The sequence below is a fragment of the Phyllopteryx taeniolatus genome, chromosome 14 (assembly GCF_024500385.1).
Source record: "Phyllopteryx taeniolatus isolate TA_2022b chromosome 14, UOR_Ptae_1.2, whole genome shotgun sequence".
NCBI classification, from domain to species: domain Eukaryota; kingdom Metazoa; phylum Chordata; class Actinopteri; order Syngnathiformes; family Syngnathidae; genus Phyllopteryx; species Phyllopteryx taeniolatus.
This window is the reverse complement of record NC_084515.1, coordinates 26,715,193-26,740,317: the sequence shown is the minus strand read 5'-3', so window position 1 is coordinate 26,740,317 and position 25,125 is coordinate 26,715,193. Positions and strand designations below refer to the sequence as shown.

General features: G+C 43.4%; 1 protein-coding gene across 17 annotated transcripts in view; it reads left to right on the top strand.

Annotated features, from left to right (window-relative positions):
- Positions 1-25,125, top strand: part of depdc5 (DEP domain containing 5, GATOR1 subcomplex subunit) — a 238,272-nt gene that overhangs the window by 99,590 nt on the left and 113,557 nt on the right. For all 17 annotated transcript variants that reach the window (XM_061796516.1, XM_061796515.1, XM_061796514.1 and 14 more), the window contains 2 exons: positions 3,866-3,954; positions 4,143-4,196. In XM_061796516.1, the coding sequence (XP_061652500.1) occupies positions 3,866-3,954; positions 4,143-4,196 (143 nt within the window). The remainder of the gene's footprint in view (positions 1-3,865; positions 3,955-4,142; positions 4,197-25,125) is intronic.

The following is a 25,125-nucleotide window of genomic DNA, read 5'->3' as shown; positions in this document are numbered from 1 at the left end:
ACATTTATTGGGGTGGCATCATCATCATCATCATCACGCTCATCCTACAGTGTACCTAGAGGCTCGGGCTATCTTGGAGGCTTCCTTGGAAGACTCCAGAGTCAGCTGTTTCGAGAAAGCCAGGTAGCGGAATTGAGGATGGAAATCCATCGTGCTGAAAATAAAATCATATTATAATTTCTATCTACCATTAACAACTTTCTGACTGACCGGAAAGCCACGTGTGTCAACACAAACAATTAATGTGACCCAATAACGACGACGTAATAGGCTCAATACTATTATTTCATCATTCAGTTAGAATTTTTCACAGACACCTGTTGAACTGTTGCTGTACTCATGACTCTGGAACAACGTGTGTGGACACAAACAAATTCATTCGCCGCAAAAAAGTCATTTTAACCCAATAAAAACGATGTAATAGGCTGAATACTATTATATCATCATTCAGTTAGAATTTTCACAGACACCTGTTGAACTGTTGCACTAATGACTCGGAAGCAACGTGTGTGGACACAAACAAATTCATTCGACGACGCCAATAAGTCATTCGACGGACCAAATAAAAACTATGTAAACTGAAGAAATCAATCAAAGGAAGCTTACCTTGAACGGCAATGGCGTCTGTATTAGGAACGGCGGCGGAGGGTGGGAGGCACCCTCACCGAGGACAGCCAATCGTGTGTAGAGAGTTTATGGTGTACGCTGATTGGCCATCCTAATAAGTTAAGCGGACCCATTAGCGAACACAGAGTATGGCTTCCCTCGGGGCGCACATGTGACTTTACTCTCCCCATACAAACTTGAGTGTTTCTACATCAAACATCCAACCCCTCGTTGAGGCCCTACACGTCCCTTGTGAATGTCTCCCTCTTGTGGGTCACCACAGTGTTCTGTTTTTATTTACATTTTCACACAACCTCCCAACTTCGGTGGAATTGGGTTTTGTAGATGTCAAAATTAAACCAAAGCACAGACTCATTTTGACCTATGTCATGCAAAAAAATTTTTTTTTTTAATTTTGATGGCTTTGGACCTTTTAGACCAAATTATGGGTTCTTGCTGGGCACATGTCCAATATGCACAAAGTTTAAAGGAAATCAGTGTTGTAGTCCACCCCCCCCCCCCCCCCCATAATCTTTCTTACCTACTAACAAACTAATGAGAGTAAAAACAATACCTTCCCTGTCAGCAAAAGTATGTTGCACTGACGTCAGCCCATCATTAAAAGTTCCGTCACCCTTATGTTGCAGGGAGAGCGTTTGCTCATTGGCATTGTGTCGCTTATATGATGGCCATCATCAAAGGTTCCATCGCCCTAATGCTGCAGGGACAGTTTGTTAGTGATGGGATGGTGATACCTCAATGAGTGCATTGACACACTACACAGACTGTGTCGGCACTGTATTGACACTGTTGGTCACTCAATAGTGACCCCTGCAGTAGTTCTAAAATCATTTGCAGGTAAGCAAAATTAAAATCATATGGAAAAGCTTAAATGCTGCAAACTCAACATCAGCCTGTGAAATATTTAATCGCTCGTCCTTTACTTAATATATGATCTCATTGTATAATTTAATTTGCTCAATTTGTTTGCCGAGTTGTTTGAGAAGTTTCAAATTTGCTTAAAACCTTGTTTGCGTAAATCCTAAAATGGGTTGGTATGTAAAATATAGTTATCTGTAATAAAATTCTGGGTTAAAAATGTTAACTTATGTATGGTATTTTGTTAACTTAAGTGTTCAATCATGTGAAATAAAAGACTGAAAATTGATTCATTTATGTATTTTTATTGAGGAACAAAGGTTTTTGAAGTGTCTTTGCTCCATGGCGATGTATTCCTCTTAAACACCAGTTCCCCTGCCTTAGAAAAAACAGGGTACAGATGAAGATGGTGAGTTGATAAGCTTCAGGAGCTCCCTGAATCCTTCATTTTCAACAATGGTTCGTGGCTGACAGTCTTTGATGATCATGTTGACCACAGCCTCATCCACTGCTTGCTTGTTAGGAACTGCAAGCCAAAAGGAAATATTTTGTTAAAAGCTTATTAAAGGACTGTCATTTTTACAAACAATAATACACACAAAGCTTTTTGTGTGTAATAAACTATTTTTGAAAATTAAAATTTTGTGTGAGGATTTCAACATACCTGGGGTACTCACAGGAGTATCTGCCAATTCTTCAATGCAATGCCGAGCTCTATAATGCCTCAGCATTGATGAAGTACTCTTATTGATGTAAGATAGCTCTGTGGAGCAGAGCTGACACTTCACCTACAATAAAATTAAAAGTTAATTTATCTGAAAGAAATTCAAACTCTCTTAGCAGAAAAGACTACAAACAAATTTAATTAAAAAACTAACAATAAACAATGCCCAAAGGAGAAAATGATTTACCTTATTTGGCGTCAAAAGATTAAAATTATTCCAGACTGGGGAAAACTTCTGGGAACGATCCATGAAGTCAGTGGAACAAGGTTAGGACAAGCAAAAATCCAACAGCAAGAGCAAAACTCCATCCAACAAGTCCGCAACATGTCGACAGTTTGTTTCCTTATAAACACAATTTGGCGCGCCGTATCCAAACGACACACTTCCTGTATCGGTCACATGATTTTTTTCTTATAGCGATACACGCACCAATACGGGGTTTCACTCTTGTGTGCACGGCACAGTGCTACAACACTGGTGCGTACCAGTGTTGTTCCTCCCATCACTACAGTGTGTCCTCATTGACAATATATTGCAGAGATATTGGCATTTAATCAAAAATTACCACCACAAGACATCTGAATGATTGAAGCTGGATCGCCAGCCAGTCTCGTTCTGCTCCATTTGCTACGCTGATGGGCTCAGTGCTGCATTCACTTGCCCAAGGTGCGTTGGAAATCCTACTACAATGTCGCCCTGAACAACAACAAAACGGGTTGTTTCAGTACATTTACTATCCAATGTGAAAAACAATACTGACTTTAAAAAATACCAACCTAGTTTCGTGTTCATTTTGAAGACAGAATTTACATTAAGACACTTTACACACTTTTTACATATCTCTAGCAAAAACGACAAAAATACAATGAATAATAATTAATGCACATCAATAACAGTAAATTCAACACCCGATTCCTCCTTTAACAACCTGAAAAGGGAGGGGTGGGGGGAAAATAGTCAGTACATCACTTCAATATCTCACGTCATCATGTAATTTTAAAAAAAAAATGGTTAAAACAACGTTAAAAAAAACAGAAGCGATGAAAGGCAAACCATTTCATAATTCATAATTAATTAATTATCACAAAACATTGCTGCTAGTAAATGCATGCTCTCACATGCCCGCCCAGAGTGCCTCGAGGTAGTCCTTGGGCTGGTTGGTGGCCGAAAAAAAACGCCGGTCTGAGCATAGACATTTCCTGAATCACACAACAGCAGGGCAGGATGGGCAGAATTGGCCAGCAGACGCAACCCAACCTTGCTCAGGTGTTTATTGAAGCTGGGAAATAAATGCTTTTCGGCCGATGCTTGTCAGACTTAGCAGCAGCTGGCAAACGAGCCATCATAAGGCCAATGTCGGTACTACGGATGTTTGCTGACTGGGTTCACTCTCGAGCTTGGAGAAGATGACGACAGCAGCAATGACAGGCTGTATAATAATAAATAAAATAATAATAGCCTACATCACACTGGACATCAAAGCTGAGTTTTTCACAGTTCTCCGTGTAAGGTACCATTACAGAATGGTTAGTTGAAGGCAATCCGCAAATTTGCCAGCTTCTTATGTAATTATTGTCCACAACCTTAATGTTGAAAGCAATTGTATCTAACTATCTGAATGCTCAGTAAACAACTGTAGACCATTTTTGTTTCAGGCAAACAAGCTACCCAAAAGCAGACGAGAATGTCTTCTACATTAATGGAGGAATGGAAGAATACGCTCAAAGTCCTGCCAACAGTGGTGGTAAGCATACTCAAAAACCATGCCATGATGGGGGGGAAAAAAGAAAGATTTTTAAATCGATTTAAAAAAATATTTCACAATGCTATGCCTCAGTTAATCATCAAATTTGGCTGGACTTGAGTTAATATACTGTAAAAATGCAGCTTTGCTGCTCTGTCATCTGGCCTAAAAATTTACACTCTTTATAGGGACCAACAGTGCTTCTGAATTTGATGACTCATCCCAAAGTGGTGCCAATCCAAGTAAGTTATTCAACTAAATTCAAACTACTATTATGGGTCCTCTATAGCCGTCACGTGACCGTAGAGAGTGAAGGTTCATTTCTCACTGGATTTGTCATCTGTATGTTCCCCCCCCCCCCCCCCCCCCCACACACAATTAGTTTTTTTTATAATCACAAGATGAAAATAATAACAGATCAATAGTGATTTAAAAAAGAAAAAAAAGTTAAAATAAGATGGACATTACGATCTAAGGAACCAAACATGACAACAGTGTTGTTTTTGGCAATGATGATGATGACGAAATGATTTAGCTGATGTTCCTTTTGCATGACAAAAACATGAGAGGGATAAGCTAAACAAGGCACTTAGATGATTAAATCCTGATGCCGTGTGCGCTTTTTCGTTGACAATACTGTATGAAAATGTTAGTGGGTGTTCTGTCACATGTTCAAAATGGACGCTTATCGCATACTGATTGGTCAAATTGCTGGTGGTCGAGCGTGCAGCAAAGAGAGAGCCGTGCTATGTGCATGATGTAAATACTGTACGACCTGACAAGTGTGCTAGAGTGTTGGAAGAGAGCACTGTCCTTGAGAGAAGTAAGTGGACATTGCCAGATTTAAGGTTTTATTTTAATATTTGTTTATTGGCTAAGTTGAATTCCTCATAATGCATATCGGTTTGCTCACGTTAGCATTAGGTGGTACTACGTTAATTTAGCAAATGATGCCATTTGTGCCTTTCTTGTCCCTTGTCCGTGTCCCTCGTCCCCTGTAGTGTAACTTTGATAGGCACATGAACACTCTTGAGTTTTTATACTGGTTGGTTAGTAAGTGTACCTTTTATTTACCAAACAGTTAGCCTGGGTGCCCCTCGTAAAAATGTGGGGAAATATTGTGAGAGCCTTAAAGCCAAAATGGCTACAGTTAGCTAAACTGGAAATGATCATTTCAGAATCAGAATCAGAATCATCTTTATTTGCCAAGTATGTCCAAAACACACAAGGAATTTGTCTCTGGTAGTTGGAGCCGCTCTAGTACAACAGACAGTCAATTTACAGAACACTTTGGAGACATAAAGACATTGACAAAAAACAATTGTGCAAAAAGATGCAGAGTCCTCTAGCACTTAGAGCAGTTCGAATGGCTAATATCGCAATAGTCCGGTGCAATGACCATTGTGCAAAGGGCACTGAGACTTCAAGGAGTGTATGCGGTTTAAAGTGACGAGTAGTGCGATAATCTGGGACAATGGTTGTGCAAATGTTACAGATACTCCTCAATCAGTGTGCAAATGGAGCAGATGCTACTCTGGCATGAGTGGCCAGTATATGCAAATAGTGCAGCACGGCGAGACAACTACAGTTAGTGCACGAGTAATACATAATTGGCCCCACAGAAATGTGACAACGAACTCAAGTCAAAAAATTGCCAGCTTGTTGTAATAGAATTATAAATTAGCTGTTTAAGAAGTTGATTGCAAGAGGGAAGAAGCTGTTGGAATGTCTACTAGTTCTAGTTTGCATTGATCGGTAGCGCCTACCTGAGGGAAGGAGCTGGAAGAGCTGGTGACCGGGGTGGGGAGGGTCCGAGAGGATTTTGCATGCCCTTGTCTTAGTTCTTATTTTAATGGTTTGGCCCAAAGTGCTGCCATCTTCTTGAGATTATTTGGGTCAAGACTTTCATAAATGATGTGGATGTGGTGATATAACCTATTCTCTACCTGCATATTCAAGATGGCAGCCCATCGTCATTGAGCCTTAATATTAGGTTTAAATGAAAGCGCAGCTCATACCAAGACCAGCTCTGGCCTGGTCGCGTCACCAGAGTTAAAGCATGATCTGAAGACTGCACTTCCAGGTGACCAAGCAAATGTAGTAACCTTCCTGAGTGAGTCTTCACAAAGGTCAAGCCTCTCACCCATCTATTGGAATAAGAGGCGGAATTCCGCTGGAGAAATGATCTGTGCACCATCTGGTGCTCATATGAAGAGAGATGATGTCATTAAACTCATCTGCGTAGTTGTGTCGGTCGTGAATGCTCCCGTTGAGATTGGGGCTCGCCGCCCTAAAGGACTTTGCAGAGGGATCAGGCATGATTCAACTTGAATCAGACCTTGAGATGAGAGTGATTGAGGAGTGCCTTTCTCTCTGCAATGTAAATGGGTCAATCCGCAGGATTGTGAAGCGCAATGTGTTAGAGCTCTTCAAGCTACACCCAGTAAGTGAAACACAAGCAACCATGTTAGCCTTGTCGACATATGGCTGATCTCGCAACTTCCCAACACTCTGAGTCTTGAAAGGGACAGTTCAGACTACCACTGGGGTGACGACTTGGATTAAATTTGAGCCAAGATCTCACGTATACCTCATCATCCTTGTCAATGACATGTATGAGCTCCCCTTCAGCATCCAGCATGATGAGCATGATCGTCAGGCAGCAAAACATCCAAAAGGCCCCAATGTTATTCCCAAGCCCAAAGACAGGTTCCCAGGGCATAGCAAATGGGGACTGTGTCTTCAGACATCCAGAAGCAGATACAATGGTGCTGAGCCTATGCAAAGGTGAGAGCCAGTAAGTGCACTGGACCCGTTGTACTATCCTGCGAGGACACAGACATGTATGTCCAAGCAGTTTTTCTCGCAACAAGTCAGAGGCGATCTCCTGATTTAAGACAAGCATGCGTTCCTCAACTGCCGTGCCATGCTCTTGGAAAAGGTTGCAGGTATCATCTTTCCTCTCCATGTGACTGCACATCAGGGTTCTATGAGCATGAGAGCAAGGTATTGGAGAAGGTGATCAATTCTGAGGCAAGAGAACTCCTGGGACAAGTGGTGACAGTCTAGAATTACGAAATGAAGTTAGAGCGGATATGAAAGCATTTGTCCTCTCGATCATTTATGCTGAGAGTGCCACCTGTGAGCTGCAGCCAGTCCAGACTTCCAAATGGCAAAAACTGAACAAGTGTACAATTGCTCTCCCACCTGATGATGACTTATTGAATACATATTGCCAGCTTCATTACAACCTGCAAGATAATTTTTCTCCCATTGGTCACGGCTGGGAATTAGTGAACCGAAAGTGTCGACCAGTGTATTACACCCTGATCCCTTGCCCCAGAATCTTTACACCTGATGACTGCTCAAATTAGAGCAGTGGTGTTAATGATGAGAGGAGTGTGGAGATTCAATAGATAGCCTTCCATCTGGGGCGTTCTTGTTTGGGATAAAAGTACAGCATATGTTGCCAAACATGACACATACCCCACTCCTTTCTGCCAAGATAGAATCTAAGGCCAATCTGTTCTGATATGCCACCAGGGATGTGGCTAAAAGTTGTGCATGTATGGCTTGGAAACCATCTCTGGTGTAGTTGGTCAGTCAATTATTTCTATCCACATTCTTATTCAGGGTTATCCAAATGAAGATTGACTGAAGCCTTGGTCCACCAACTGATACTCATCTGGTACCCTGCGGGCTCCTCCAATGGCGTCTGTACAGCGGGCTCCCATCCTCTGGATCGTACCTGCATTGTTGAGGGGCGTCTGTATTCAACCCCAAGGAACTGATCCATGTCAAACACCTGTATGGGAGACAATAGGGAAACCTAGCCGCACGTGGCAGCCCAGTTGGGGTAGATAGTCATACAAGTTCCGGTCCTCACAATACCACCAAATGTCGGCTCGTGTCGTAGTTAATTTTCCCTCAATGGGGGCTCTAGTGATATCTGTTATTATTGGGCACACTGATATTTTCCCCACTTGTGACGGTTTGGTGGATTCAGTAAATGCCATGTTTTTCCGTTATATTACATCAATGATGGAAATGCATGTGGAATAATTCATCCATCCATTTTTCCGTTCTGCTTATCTTCACTAGGGTCATGGGCGCGCTGGCGCCCGTCCCAGCCGTCTTTTTTTGAAGGTGAACCTTCGGCTCAGGCTGAGGTTCTGAGCACTCAGGAGAAGGTTTTTGTCCAGGATATCCCTGTACTCGGCCGCATTCATCTTTCTTTTGATTGCAGCCAGTCTCCGTGTCCCTGCAGCTGAAAAACACCCCCACAGCATAATGCTGCCGCCACCATGCTTCACTGTTGGGACTGTATTGGACAGGTGATGAGCAGTGCCTGGTTTTCTCCACAAATTCCACTGAGAATTAAGGCCAACAATTTCTATCTTGGTGTCATCAGACCAGACAATCTTTTTTCTCACCATCTTGAAGTCCTTCAGGTGTTTTTTTTTTTTTAGCAAACTCCATGCAGGCTTTCATGTGTCTCCGTCGTGCCACTCTGCCATAAAGCCCCGACTGGTGGAGCGCTGCAGTGATGGTTGACTTTCTGGAACTTCTCCCATCCCCTGACTGCATCTCTGGAGCTCAGCTACAGTGATCTTTGGGTTCTTCTTTACTTCTCGCACCAAGGCTCTTATCCCCCAATTGCTCAGTTTGGCCTGACGGTCAGGAACCTTAAGTGCAGCGTAATTTTTTTTGTAACCTTGGCCAGATCTGTGCCTTGCCACAATTCTGTCTCTGAGCTCTTCAGGCAGTTCCTTTGACCTTACGATTCTCATTTGCTCTGACATATGCACTGTGAGCTGTAAGGTCTTATAGACAGGTGTGTGGCTTTCCTAATAAAGTCCAATGAAGGTGTAGAACCATTTTAAGGATGATCAGAAGAAATGGACAGCACCCGAGTTAAAAGAGTGTAACAGCAAAGGGTCGGAATACTTATGACTGTGTGATATTCCAGTTTTTCTTTTTTTAATAAATCAGCAAAAATTTCAACAATTAAATTTTTTCTGTCAATATGGGGTGCTGTGTGTACATTAATGAGGAAAAAAATGAACTTAAATTATTTTAACAAATGGTTGCAATATAAAAAAAGAGTGAAAAATTTAAGGGGGTCTGAAAACTTTCTGTACCCACTGTACACCTCTGGGATGCATAGCTTTTCTGGTAATAAAGGTAATAAATTTCAGACGGAAACCAGGAGGTGTTACTGGACTAGGTACCAAAGGTATTTTTAATGCTGAATAAGGGGTAATTTGAACCTTTCTCTTGTTAGAACTGTCTGCCTGAGGCTATTCAGATATGGCAATTAACTACATACTTGACAGCTTGTGAGACCCATTACCCCATGGAGATAAAGGACAGCGTGCTAGCGGTGTCCTTTTCCTAACAAATCTGAATTTTGGGTGGTTTGGTGCATGTTATACTTAGCTGAATCTAAATGAGCAGCCCGTGCAGTACAAACCAGGTGAAAGTTCTCTTTGCCAATCAGCTGCAAGGTCTCACGTCTTTGTCTTTGCTGGTATATTCCCAGGGAAGAACACCAGAAATCTGTAAGGCCATACTCACCACAAAATTGTGTGAGACACTTAACATCGATTTCATGTTGTTGTTCTTCCAAACTGGATTGAAATGAGTCCATTTTCAGGCGATTCTATAGTGCAGAACATTTTGCATCCAGTCAGGACCTCATGCTGGCTGAAGTGTAGCTTGTCATTGGTTGATGATCAAAGTCCAGAATACTACAATGAGTGTTGGCCGGCGATGTGATGAAACCTTAATATGTTGGAGTCCTTTGAATACTTTTAGATTGATTCAATATGGTTTAAGTCTCCACCTGTCCAGGTAGTCTGTATACTTCTCAGGTCCCTGTTCAACATGGCATTATTCGTCCAGTCTGAGGGTATGGTCTTGTGCCGTCATGAAGTCTGTGTTGTATGCAGAAGCTTCTTTTTGTCTGAGTGACGTTATCATTTCTACAAGGCCTTTTCCATTGGCAATTTGCCAAATGGTGCTTCAGTTTGTCATATTTTTTTTAACAATAGGAAATAACGGCCCAAAAATATCACTTAATATCACCAACGGGTTCGGGGATTGCCGCCACGACAGGCACCGACCACCTTATGGCCACAGCTCCGGTCGGCCACCTCAGCAATGGAAGCGCGGAACATGGTCCCCTCCAACTCGATGTACCCTGCCTCCCTGTGTATAGTGGGGATGGGCAAAGTTCTGTCGGAGTTGGGAGTTGAAACTTCTTCTGACGGGATTGCGCCAGACGTTCCCAGCAGACCCTCAAAATACGTTTGGGCCTGCCATGTCGGACCGGCATTTTCCCCCACTATCGGAGCCAACTCACCACCAGGTGGTGATCAGTTGACAGCTCCGCCCCTCACTTCACCTGAGTGTCCAAGACATGCGGCCGCAAGTCCAATGACCACAAAGTCGATCATCGAACTGCGACCTAGGTTGTCCTGGTGCCAATTGCACGTGTGGACACCCTTATGCTTGAACATGGTGTTTGTTATGGACAATCCGTGACAGAAGTCCAATAAAAGAACACCGCTCGGGTTCTGATCGGGGGGGCGTTCCTCCCAATCACACCCTTCCAGGTCTCACTGTCATTGTCCACGTGAGCATTGAAGTCTCCCAGCAGAACGATGGAATCCCCAGCGGGAGCGCTCTCCAGCACCCCCTCCAAGGACTCCAAAAAGGGTGGGTACTCTGAACTGCTGTTTGGTGCATAGACACAAACAACAGTCAGGACCCGTCCTCCCACCCGAAGGCAACTCCAGAGTGGAAGAGAGTCCAATCCCTCTCGAGAGGACTGGTACCAGAGCCCAAGCTGTGCGTGGAGGCGCGTCCGACTATATCGAGTCGGAACTTCTCGACCTCACACACCAGCACGGGCTCCTTCCCTGCCAGAGAGGTTACATTCCACGTCCCTCGAGCCAGCTTCAGAAGCCGGGGATCGGATCGCCAAGGTCCCCGCCTTCGGCCACCGCCCAGCTCTAACTGCACCCAACCCATCTGGCCCCTCCCACAGGTGGTGAGCCCATGGGAAGGGGGACCCACGTTACCCTTTTTGGGCTGTGCAGGCCCGGCCACCAGACACTTGACTTCGAGCCCCACCTCCAGGCCTGGCTCCAGAGGGGGCCCCAGTGACCCGCGTCTGGGCAAGGGAAACCTGAATCCATTTTTGTACACACAGCACCCCATATTGACAGAAAAAAATTGGAATTGTTGAAATTTTAACAGATTTATTAAAAAAGAAAAACTGAAATATCACACAGCCAGAAGTATTCAGACCCTTTGCTCAGTATTTAGTCGAAGCACCCTTTTGAGCTAATACAGCCATGAGTCTTTTTGGGAATGATGCAAGAAGTTTTTAACACCTGGATTTGGGGATCCTCTCCAGTTGTGTCAGGTTGGATGGTGAACGTTGGTGGACAGCCAATTTCAGGTCTCTCCAGAGATGCTCAATTGGGTTTAAGTCAGGGCTCTGGATGGGCCATTCAAGAAAAGTCACGGAGTTGTTCTGAAGCCACTCCTTTGTTATTTTAGCTGTATGCTTAGGGTCATTGTCTTGTAGGAAGGTGAACCTTCAGCCCAGTCTGTGGTCCTGAGCACTATGGAGAGGTTATGAGCAGTGCCTGGTTTTCTCCACACATACCGCTTAGATTTCAGGCCAAAAAGTCCAAGCAGTATAATTAAACACAGCTGGACTCCAATAAAGGTGTAGAACCATCTCAAGAATTATCAGAAGAAATGGACAGCAACAGAGTTAAATATATATGTTTCATAGCAAAGGGTCTGAATAACTTTTGGCGGCTCCCCCGCCGCTGTTGCCATTTTCTTTTTCACCACAGGGTGGTGGGCCAACTCTTGGGCGTTAACCACCACCATTCTAGAATGGTCTGCCATTCTGTAGTAATTGGCATAGCCAACATTTCACTCACTACGTGTGTGTGTTTATGGATATATTTTTTTATTTATGTATGCATCTATAGACATCTTATATTCCCTAAGTACAACACGACGAGGATAGACACTAATCAGTACTTATAGCACTTTTACCAATGGACCCCACTGTCCTATTTTGCTCACTATCTTACAGAACTGGGCCTTTAAACCCCATAGCTGTTGCTTATTGTTTATTTTATTTGCCTGCAGATTTAAAACCTTTTTGTTGCTTTTGAGACAATTACAGAATCCTAATTGTTTATTTTATTTAGCTTTTTTTATTATGTGAGCTGTCTAATTTTGTCTCTCACAGACGTCTAAACCCACTTTCGTAGGTTTTGCTCGACTACTTTATTCCGCTCTGTAATGGACTCTAAACCCAAATGTTGCTTTTATACACGGATTGGGGTCACAAAACGAATCTATTTTGTGAACAGGTATTTTAACCCTGAGTCACTACCTTAATCTATTTCGCCTTTGTTGTAAAAACCTGGAAGATTAGCAAAAACTGGGAACTCTTCCTGGTTTTTACATTGTAAGGTAATTGTAGGAATTGTAAGTTAAAGTTAATAAGAAATTGTAAGTTAACTGTTTAGGAAGTTGATTGCAAGAGAGGAAGGAGCTGAGTTTGCATTGATCCATAGCGCCTACCCGAGGGAGGAAGCTGGAAGAGGTCCAAGAGGATTTTGCATGCTCTTCTTAGTTCTGGCAGCGTGCAAGTCCTCAAGGGTAGGTAGGGGGCTACCGACGACTTTTTTGCCAGTACTAATTGTCTGTTGCAGTCAGAGTTTGTCCTTTTTTGTGGCCGCACCAAACCAGACTGAGATGGATGAACACAGAACTTATTCGATGACTGCTGTGTAGAACTGCCTCAACAGTACCTGTGGCAGGCCGTGCTCCCTCAGAAGCCGCAGGAAGTACATCCTCTGCTGGGCCTTTTTGAGGATGGAGTTTGCCCACTTCAAGTCCTGAGGTATTGTAATTCCCAGGAACTTGAAGGTCTTGATGGTTTACACAGGGCAGTTGGACAGCGTGAGGGTCAGCTGTGCCGAAGAATGCTTCCTGAAGTCCAAGAACATCAATACAGCTCCTGGTTGTGTCGGCTGGATGTTCTCCAGCCGCTCCACTTCCTGACAATATGCCGACTCGTCACTGTCTTTGATGAGGCCAATAACTGTGGTATTGTCTGCAAATTTCAGGAGTTTTGTCAGCATGAAACTTTGCACACACATCAAGCCTGGCAAACATTCCAATATTGAACATGTTCATTGTGCATTTTTTTTTAAAACTATGGCTTAGCCATTTAACAAAGCAGCCCCGCCTCCAGGTTTCACCTATGTCTCCCAAAATTGGGTAACATATGTAAAAGCCCAAGACCTACAAAATATTCTCTGGGAGCCATACCCTAAACCTTAACACGAAGTCCATTTTTAATTTACTTTCAAATTCAGACATATTTTCACCCTTTTACAGCCGTCATATTTTTACGAGCTCCTCCTACAGATTTAATCCAAGCGACTTCAAAAGTTGGGTGTCTCATCTAAAGTTACTTGAAGATGAAAGGTAATTCAAAGCTTTCCATATCATCTAATGCTGCTGTTGTTTTGCTGCAAATAATTGTGAAGTGGATTGTAAATGATTAACTGTACGGTTTTACACGAATATGAATCTGAAAAGTGTGGTGCGCATTTCTATTTAATGGATCAGCAATGTGCCAGTGCCCCAACGTGCCAGTACCCCAATGTGCCAGTATCCCAAAGTGGCCAGCGGTTGCAAGGGCCCGAATAACTGCTCGCAGCTCAAGGTAGGGCCCAAGAAGCGACCGCTGCAAGGGTCCTATTGTAATCGTAGGAATTATTCTTTTTCATTATTATTATTCTCCCTAAACGATGCCATTTTTGAAGGCCTTAACATGCCCCGATTCGAACCAATGTTTGCACGCACATTGGGCCTGGCAAAAATTTTTATACTTTGAAGTTTTCATCCACTATTATTAAAAAATGGCTCTGTAGCGTCTCCTACAATTCTTAAAAAAATGTGTTCCCTACACCACATGTGACCTACGGCATCGAAAATTGGTCGGCACAAGTAGCACCCCGAGATGTTAAAAAAAGTCAGCAGAAGCCATATCCTAAAATCAACAGGAAGTGTGCTCACATTTTTTGAAGATAGAATTTTGGCCCTTTTTTGACAATTTTTCCACATTCACAGTGGTCATAGTTTGAGAATTTGTCCTTGTGATATACGGTTTCACATGACTATAATCTGAACAGTATGGTGTCCATTTCTATTTAATGGATCCGCAATGTCCCAGTACCCCAACGTGCCAGTACCCCAACATGCCCAGGGGTGCGAGGGCCCTTTATAGCTGCTCGCAGCTGTAGTTAGAGCCTGAGCATCGACCGCTGCAAGGGTCCTGTTGTAATCGTAGGAATTATATATATTTTTTCTTTTATTATTTTTATAATTAGAATTCTCCCTAAACAATTGCATTTTTGAGGGTCTAAACATACCCTAATTCGAACCAAACTTTGCACGCATATCGGGCCTGGCGAAAAATTTGACATTTTAAAGTTATTTTATGTGATTACTAAAAAAAAAAAAAAAAATGGCTCTGTAGCTCCCCCTACAAATCTAAATAAAAACAAAATAAAAACAATGGCCCCTGCGCTAGTTGTCACCTATGGCTATGAAAATTTGGAGGCACGTGTAGCACACCGTGACAAAAAAAAAAAGTCACCAGAAGCACTATCCTAAAATGCACAGGAAGGGAGCTATTATTTTTTTTTTAAATACAATTTTAGCCCTTTTTTTGACCATTTTCCTAACTTGTCCTACAGCTTTCATCCGATTGACTTCAAACTTGGTGTGTAGCATCTCCAGACATGGGACATTAAAAGTTGTTAAAAGCCTTACTTTTCTCCATACCATATGATGGGGGCGGGGCATAATATTTTGTATCTCTACTTCATCACAAAGCAAGAAATGCTTAACTCTTACTAATAAATAAATGACTAAATGTTAGGCCTTCTCGTCCAACATCAGTGTGTAATGTAACAAATGCGGTTCTGGATAAATAGTCGTAAATTCCAATAAACACACTCCCAAAAATTGTGGAAAACCTTCCCAGAAGAGTTTAAGATGTCATAACTGCAGAGGGCGGACCGATGTAGCATTTAGTGTGTGTGTGTGTGTGCGTGTGTGTGTGCGTGTGTGTGTGCGTGTGTGTGCGTGCATGCGCTAATTTGCCACATCCACTGCCAAAACAACAACAAAAACTTACCGGAAGGTGTTTTCTCAAGTTAGAAGTGGGCTGAAATATCCAAGTTTGGGCAGTCACAATTTAAGAGCTGCATGACAGAGTTGTTTTTTTTTTTTCTGTAAACACACTCGTGCGGCTGTTTTTGTTTTTTGTTTTCTTCTAAAATGAGTCATTTTGATTGGCTTGCGAAGGCTACGTGCGTGGTTATGCGACTGCATTGTGTCGTCTGATTGGTGAATTGGAGTCAAATGACATTAGTGTTCACGTTTGATTGGCGCAACGGGTGCCATATGCGAAAGTCGAAGATGTAGTCTAAAAAATAGACGAGCACATGCATGAATGGATAAGAGTAGCGAACGGCATGTCGATCATTGTAACCAAGTAAAAGTATCGATCCTTCACATAAATACTCAAGTAAAAGTAAAAAGTACAGTGCAATATCAAAAACATGGGTCAGTAGCACCCCCTACAAATTTTCAGTGAAGCAGTCCGGACTGTATATTTCGACCTTGGTCTATAAAATTGGGAAGCATATGTTGCCCGAGGTCTACAAAAAATCTCTTAAAGCCATACTCTAAACCCAACAGTAAGTCCGCCATTTTAAATTTACTTTCAAATTAGGACCTACTTTTCGCCTTTTACAAATGTTTCAGTAGGCTCAGTTAATTAAATTAGTGGCTCAAAGAAGTGTGTACTCCACTATGCGTGAGCTTAATTGACAATTTCTGCATTTTTGGGAAGTGCAGACATCTTTACAAGGTAGACCGTTTCTCTCTCAATAAACAAGGGGTTAAGTTATTGGCTGCCAACATTTTTTACTGTGTACGTTATTCAGCGGCACGAAAAGAAAACATTGGCCTTGTTGATGCGGCTGAAGGACAACAAGCGCAGAAGAAGTTGTACCTAAACAATCGGAGAAACGAGATAAGACGACACGAGGCGCAGATGCAGTCAATAGCATCACCCTAACAATTGGAAGAACTGAGGAATGAGATGAGGCAGCACTTGGAATCTCCCACACCCCTCTCCGTCCCATTGGATCAAAGCCCAACGCAGTACTCATGATCATCTATCCTAAATGCTCTATTAGATGTGACGGACAGGATGAAGACTATTGTCAATGTTGGAATCCAACGCACACCACGCTAAGATCTTCCTCCCATTTCCCCCTCGTCTGAAACCAACGTCCACTAAGATGCGAAGGGTCTCTCTTCCACCCATGAAGAATCTTATCTCCAAATCTGACTGATATGTGAGGGGTCGTGGCTGCAAAACAGATACAAACAATATTCTTCTCCAGAATAAGTCAGACCCCTATGGAGATCAGGCATTTTTTTCATCCCTGTAATTACAAGGGACAGAAAGTTGGTCAAATAAATATGGCACAAATAAAGTTGAAGGATAAAATCTGAACCTATCAAACCATTGTCTCCAGTTATGTCTGCGAAACTATCTCTATCCAATATCAGGTGACTGGGTAATAAATCATTGTTTATTCATGACATCATTACAACCTATGAAGAGAAAGTAGCTCTAATACCATTTTAAATGAGGCACACCAGCAAATTTTTATTTTCTGAACAAATGTCAAATAGAGAAAAAAGGCGGTGGTATTGGTCCTATTTTCATTATATCAGTGTAAAGAAATTATACTGGGTGATATTTAGCTCTTTTGAAGATCTGTTTTTTAGTAAAAGGTCATACAAAGGTTATTGTTTTAATAATTTATAGACCTCCAAGATGCAATGGAAAATGTATGCAGGATTTTTCAGAACTGCTGTCAGTTATTTGTACAGACTACAACTATTTTGTCATAACGGTAAATTTCAACATTCATGTTGACGATAACATGGGAAAAAAATCTGAAGAACTCTGCTATACTGAACACATTTGACCTCTCTCAACATATTAAGAGTCCAACCCACACTCAAGACACATCTTAGACCCGGTCATCGCTCAGGATGTTGAAATTCAATCAGTTGACATTAAGGATATGGCTATTTCTGACCACCTATGCTTATTAAGAAAAGGTACATAAATGAGAGTACCGCAACTAAGTTTATGGAGACCATACCTGTGTTGCAAATGGTGAATGCTGAGACAGTTGGTGAACGTTTGGATAAATTCACCTGAAAAATCTCAAATGTCACATATGCTGTCGCTCCTATTAAAACTAAGACAATCTTGAGGCGACCTAGAATATCGTGGAGGAGCACAATGATGGTAAAGAACTATAATTCAAAGTGTAGGAAAGCAGAACGTAGGTGGAGGAAAAACTAAACTCCAAATTGATTGAGCTCTATGAAGTATTTGTAATTTTTTTAACCAAGAGTTACTCAGGACTAGACAGCAACACTTCTCTGAAATCATCAGTAAGAACCTCAACAACACTGGCACTCTGTTTCCATGGTTGACAACCTCACCCGCCCCTACCCCCCCAATCAGACGGAACTCCTAACAGCAACTAAATGCAATTAATTTGCTTATTTCAGTGAAAAAACAATCCATCAGGTTAAATGTCAGCACAAATCAGAAAAATGATAAAATAATGCTGCATCTGAAGCCACCCAGGAAAAACTCTATTACCGTGTCAGAATTTGATAGTTGATCAAAAAACTGTAGAGAGAACAGTTCAGCAGCTGAAACCATCAACGAGCTGTCTTGACTCAATACCATCTGTCTTTTTCAAAGCTCTTGCGAAGTCTGTGCTAGCTGATTTGCAGCAAATAATCAATTGCCTGGAAGATAGGAGTTATTTTGTAACCACTGGTAGTGTTTAATCTCATCAAATGGCAGTGGCTGACGGGGTCCCTCAAGGGTCAGTTCTTAGACCCCCGCCTGTTCAGAACGTATATGCTACCCTAGGGTCAAATTCATCAGAACCTTATTGTTGACTATCATAGCTATGCAAGTGACACAGTTATGTCTCGCAGTGTCTCCAGATGACTAAAGTTATATTGAGATGTTGTTTCACTGTCTAAAACGTAACTGGATGAGCCAAAAACCTTCCTCAATTAAACCACAACAAAACGGAGATAATTGTTTTTGGCAAAAAAAAATACAAGAGGATTGCTGGAAATGCCTGGAGTCACTCTCTTTAAAAACCAAAGACCAAGTCCGAAACCTTGGTGTACTGATAGAGTCTGACCTGACTTTCAACAGTCATATCAAATCAGTTCCTAAAACTGCTTTCTACCAACTGAAGAACATATCCAGAGTGAAGGCTTGCATGTGCCAAGCAGACCAGGAGTAGCTCATCCATGCTTTTATCTCAAGTAGACTTGACTATTGTAATGGTCTTTTGACTGGACTCTCCCAAAAGAGGATAAACAGCTGCAGCTCATTCAGAATGCTACAGCTCGGATTCTGACCAGAACAAAGAGGTCAGAACATATTACTCTAATTCTAGTCTCTACACTGGCTACGAGTAAGCTTTAGAATAGATTTTAAAGTTCTGCTACTGTTCTATAAATCACTGAATGGAAAACAGGAAACAAGACCACTGTACCTAATGTCCCAAGAAAATAAGTGTGAATCGGTGGTCGACGCAACCTGTCAATTTGAGGTTGGAAGAGCACTCATTGCTGGAAATCTGTGTCGTAAAACAAAAAATAGGCCAACTGAAGGATTGTACCTCGAAAAACTCTTATCGCAAGGCACCACTGTAGTTTAAACAACTGACAGCATTATTTAAGTCATATATATTCATCAACCAGTGCCACAGTGGACGACTGGTTAGCACATCTGCCTCACAGTTCTGAGGCCCGGGTTTCAAATCCCGGCCTCGCCTGTGTGGAGTTTGCATTGCATGTGCCTGTGTGGGTTTTCTCCACTCCAGTTTCCTCCCACATCCCAAAAACATGCAGGGTAGGTTAATTGAACACTCTAAATTGCCCGTAGGTGTGAATGTGAGTGCGAATGGTTGTTTGTTTATATGTGCCCTGCAATTGGCTGGTGACCAGTTCAGGGTGTACCGCGCCTCCCGCCCGAAGATAGATGGGATAGGCTCCAGCACGCCCGCAATCCTCATGGGGATAAGCGATACAGAAAATTGATGGATATTCATCAATCATCAGAATATAATTCAAATGTTTTTGAACAAACCTCCCAATGATAACAGCATTTTTTGGGAAAAATAAACATCTAAAAATACACAGTTACAAATTATTAAACGTGAGTTACAAGGCATTTGACAGGTTTTTAAGAACTGAAAATAATCGTATATCATTTGGCCGTCACCTCCTGTTACCGAAGACAGTCAAGAGCTGTGTTCGGATGACAAGATCCGCAGACCTGTGCTCAGGATTCTCAGGATCCCTAAACATTTCTTTCCCCCTTTTTTTTCAACCTCAACATGAAAGGCTGCCCTCCGCCCAGCTCTGAACAGATGGCGCCAGTATCACACCCGAACTCCTCACACTGTTGAGTGCCCCTTTCATCGTGAGACTGAGAGATGGAAGGAAATGGGACGCTCACACATACATGTCTACCCCCTCCCTATGAACTATGAATACAGAATATTATCTTTGCCCCTTCCTTGGGGGTAGAAACATCTCTGCAATTACAACCTGGACTTCAAGTCAGCATTGGGCCTCGTGTCCCGACAGCTCTCTTTTACATCTACATCAAAGGCCCAAAATAATGTGGTGTTAGAATGACTTATCAAAACTCTCAACATCTGGCCTCACCTTGGAGATCAGAAGAACCCATTCTGTGGTCTTTGATGACCCAAAGAGGACCTAAGTCTAAACTGCATGCATGTGATTTAAGTCTTACTCAGAAATGTGAACTCTGTTTTAAACTGTAATTGTGGACCATTGAAACTGAGAAACTGCATGCACACACAAGCACACTTGAATACAGACAAATACATACCAACTTGCTAACAATTCAGATAAAGCTTTTTACACGAAACTACACGTGACGTATTAGTTCTGCATGTGAATTAAAGCTCATTAGCAAAACTTCTATGTTGTGTGTTAGCAAAATTGCTGGGTAAGAAGGAAAAGTATTTTTCCAACAAAGCTTGTCAGCATCTCCTTGAGCCATCACCTTTTCGTGGTGGAGGGGTTTGTGTGTCCCAATGATCCTAGGAGCCAAGTTGTCTGGGGCTTCACGGCCCTGGTAGGGTCATCCATGGCAAACAGGTCCTAGGTGAGGGACCAGACAAAGCATGGCTCCAAAAACCCCTATGACGAACAAAATTAATGGATTTAGGTTTCCCTTGCCCGGACACGGGTCACCGGGGCCCACCTCTGGAGCCAGGCCTGGAGGTGGGGCTCGAAGGCGAGCACCTGGTGGCCGGGCTTGCACCCATGAGGGCTGGCCGGGCACAGCCCCAAAGGTAACGTGGGTCCCCCTTCCCATGGGCTCACCACCTGTGGGAGGGGCCATAGGGGTCGGGTGCATTGTGAGCTGGGCGGTGGCCGAAGGCGGGGACCTTGGCAATCAGATCCCCGGCTAACCATCCGGCGTCTCAGGAGGGAGAAGCACTGCACATCAAGACTGTGTTGGTGGACACCAACGGTGAGGGATGCCGTCAAGCTGAAGAAGGAGTCCTATCGGGCCTTTTAGGCCTGTGGGACTCCTGAGGCAGCTGATGGGTACCGGCTGGCCGAGCGGAATGCAGCTCTGGTGGTCGCTGAAGCAAAAACCCGGGCATGGGAGGAGTTCGGTGAGGCCATGGAGAAAGACTTCCGGACGGCTTCGAGGAAATTCTGGTCCACCATCCGACGTCTCAGGAGAGGAAAGCAGTGCACCACCAAAACTGTGTATAGTGGGGATGGGGCGCTGCTGACCTCGACTCGGGACGTTGTGAGTCGGTGGGGAGAATACTTCGAAGACCTCCTCAATTCCACCGACACGTCTTCCCATGAGGAAGCAGAGTGTGGGGTCTCTGAGGCTGGGGATGAGGTCACAGAGGTGGTTAAAAAGCTTCTCGGTGGCAAGGCCCCGGGGGTGGATGAGATACGCCCGGAGTTCCTAAAGGCTCTGGATGTTTTAGGGCTGTCCTGGTTGACATGCCTCTACAACATTGCGTGGATATCGGAGACAGTGCCTCTGGATTGGCAGACTGGGGTGATGGGCCCCTTCTTAAGAAGGGGGACTGGAGGGTGTGTTCCAACTACAGGGGGATCACACTTCTTACCCAGCCGCCCTGGGTAAGGTCTATTCAGGGGTGCTAGACAGGAGGGTCCGTCAGGAATCTCAGATTCAGGAGGAGCAGTGTGGTTTTCGTCCTGGCCGTGGAACAGTGGCCGTGTCCCTCGTAGAGTCCTGTGGGGGGTGCTTTGGGAGTATGGGGTACCGAACCCCCTGATATGGGCTGTTCGGTCCCTGTACGACCGTTGTCAGAGTTTAGTCCGCATTGCCGGCAGTAAGTCGGACTCGTTTCTGGTCAGGGTTGGACTCCGGCAAGGCTGCTTATGGACAGAATTTGTTGGCGCACCCGAGGCGTAGAGTGGCTCCACTTTGGTAGCCTCAGTATTGCATGTTTTCTTTTTGCAGATGATGTGGTTATGTTGGCTTCATCAGGCCAACTCTCACTGGAGCAATTCGCAGCCCAGTGTGAAGGAGCTGGGCTGAGAATCAGCACTTCTAAATCTGAGACCATGGTCCTCAGTCGGAAAAAGGTGGACTGCCCTCTCCAGGTCGGGGTTGAGATCCTTCCCCAAGTGGAGAAGTTAAAATATCTTGGGGTCTTGTTCACCAGTGAGGGAACGAGAGATCAACAGGCGTATCAGTGCAGCGTCTGCAGTGATGCAGACTATGGTCTGTTGTGGTGAAGAAGGAACTATGTTCCTACCCTCACCTATGGTCACGAGCTGTGGGTCGTGACCGAAAGAACAAGATCCCGGATACAAGCGGCCGAAATGAGTTTCCTCCACAGGGTGTCCAGGCTCTCCCTTAGAGATAGGGTGAGAAGCTCGGTCATCCTGGAGGGGCTGAGAGTCGAGCCGCTGCTCCTCCGCATTGAGAGGAGCCAGATGAGGTGGCTCGGGCATCTGTTTAGGATGCCTCCAGGATGCCTCGCTGGTGAGGTGTTCCGAGCACGTCCCACCCGGAGGAGACCCCAGGGATGACCCAGGATACGCTTGATAGAGTACGTTTCTTGGCTTGCCTGGGAACGCCTCGGGATCCCCTCGGAAGAGCTGGAGAAGGGAAGTCTGAGCTTCCCTGCTAAAGCTACTACCCCCGCACCCCGACCTCGGATAAGTGGAAGAGGATGGATGGATGGATGGATGAAAGCTTGTCAGTAATGAAAACATAAATTTATGTAACTCTAAGAAAAGTTTTATTTGGCTGAATTGAGATTTTAGAACAAAGGCGCGATGAGAATAAGCACCCACCCCCATCCCAGAAGTGGGAGTGATGACCAGTCTATATACAGTCGTTCTCTGGTCTGAAAATGCAGGCATGCTTGGTTTTCCGCTTGGTGGTGCAAGCCCGTCATGTAGCAATATCCACCGCGGACCGACTCCGGAGCCCAGTTGCTCCCACAAGACGTCAACAGCCACCAGCTTTCGGGTCTCAAATCCAGGTCAGCTTGCAAAATACAAATTACACAGCTGATATTTTATAAAGTGGGTATAATTAGGTCACATAGGTCCTCACATAAGGGTTAGCATTATGCTGGTGTGTGAGGTCTGTATTGATTGGAGACCAGTCACGATAACAATTTCTTGAAGACAAAATATTTTCCCAATAACTATCACAATAAATTATATTGGTTTTTTAAATGCCTCTGAAATCATGAATAATAAGGCCAGTCATTTTTTAAATTAATTTTATTTTATTTTGCTTTTAAATCAGTATTTTTGTTTATTATTGTTGTTGTTATACTTTCCTTTCTTGTTTCTCTATTAAACTACATCGCCGCGGTGGAGCGAGCTGTTTCGCTCAACCTACAAGCTCGTTAGCTTGCAGGCTAGCTTGTTAGCTTGATTTAAGGCAGGTGGTGATGACAGACTGCAGTAGCTAGCTGGCTGCAGTAGTAGCTAGCTGCTAGATGGTCTCCACATGCTTTTAGAACTCTTCCTGTCACCCTGTCTGTCGCGCTTTCCTTGCGTTTGACTCTGCACAGTGTGGCTCGTGCCTGGTGTTGCTTCAGCTGGATGGGGGTGTTGTCCTGCTCCGGAAGGGCAGGCTAGGTGTGGGTTCCACTATAGCGTTGGTCAAAGCGAGCAAAGAACTGGTTCAGGGTGTCCGGTGTGGCACTGTCCAACAGTGTTGGGAAAGTTCATTCCTACGCCAACTAGTTTAAAGTTCAGTTAACCGTTCCAGAAAAGAATTAGTTAAGTTCATAATTCAAAATTTTGAACTAAATTCACCATTCCAAAATAAACTAGTTCATTGTTTATTCACCCCCCCCCCCCCCCCCCCCTACCCCCCAATATGTTGCTGACAGGCTATCATTACAGGCTAAAAATACTGGCATTTCCCCATTGTTGCCACCCATTCAGTCCACACTAGTAGCCAGCTGCAGCTTTCACCCTACAATCTCAAAAACATGAGGAAAACGTATTGTTTGGATTGTCTTTTTTTTTTCATGAGGAACTAAAACAAAAACAGGACATTTGTCCTTAATGTGCAAACAAAAACACGCAACACAGTAGGACAGGCATGATGGTGAAAGGACATGGATAACTTTGCATACCTCGCAGCTTAGGCTGACTATATTAACCAAATACTGATGATGGTTGTTTTTTATTGCCTCTGAAATCATGAAAAATAATGCCTACCCTTATTTTTTTTTATATTGCTTTTAAATCAGTATTGTTGTTGTTGTTATTATTACTACTTTTTCTTTACTCAGCGATATGAATCCCCCTGGGTCTGAAATAAAGAATGAAGAGCTGCAAGACATAGCCTGGTTTACATGGAGACTTCTATTCCGATTATAGTCTGTTTAGAAGCCCAAACTGAATGAAAATCCTGCATATAAAAACATCAGTCGGAATAAACAGGCCGAATCCAAATGGAATTTCATTTGGTTTCACAGTGGTGGAATATTATATTTATTTGGTCTTTTCTTATCGGCACAGTAAAACTGAGACGTTAACCCATTTAATACCAAAAATTGAGTTTTACTTCTTTTAGAACTTGATCACCTAATCCCAAAGACATAGTTTTATGTATTTTACGTTTTTGTGCGTCATAGGCTTCAGAAGGGGCTGACGTCACTCCTCTCCATAGGATTTGGCCTGAGAGAAATTTTAATCCCCACAAAAACGGACACTAGATGGCAGCAGTGCATCATACAACCTATGTTCTACCGCAAATTACTAAAGAATGGTAACAGGTAGAAACAAACTTTTTTGTTTGTTTGGAAAGATGGAAACTTTGTGGTAGGTGCCATGTTTATATAGCCATAGGACACTATATTCTGTGTGCCTTGAAAGATCGGTCAAAATCTTCTAAAATGGCTGGTACTGAGGGGGGGGTTCTCATTTGAAAAATGGCTGGGATTAAATGAGTTAATGACAGACATCAAGGCGTACATTTAGAATATTCCTGAAGGTGTGTTTGTTTATTACAAACATGGGATTTTTCAATGTCATTTTGATGTCCACTGGCAGTGTCTCCAACCACCACTAGGGGGTGATCGTGTTCCATTGTTCAACAGTAACATTGTTCACTTCCTTCCCCTCCCAAACCATGTTGTGCCAGTCATGAGGAGAGTTCCAATCAGTTTTATGGCTCCAGATGATATATACCAAGTTTCCTGTGTCTTGTGGCAACAAACCAGCTGGTTGAGGTTCAGGAAGCAGGAATGCAAAAGTTCTTGTGGTTGCCGTTGACAACCTGGCCATAGGCGTAGTCGCTACATTACGGTACTGCTATTATGCCACTGTTGAATTAAAACCATATAGTATCACTTTGAGTGACGTTTAATAGAGTACCAAATAACACCGTTAACTACGACCTAAACAAAAGAAAGC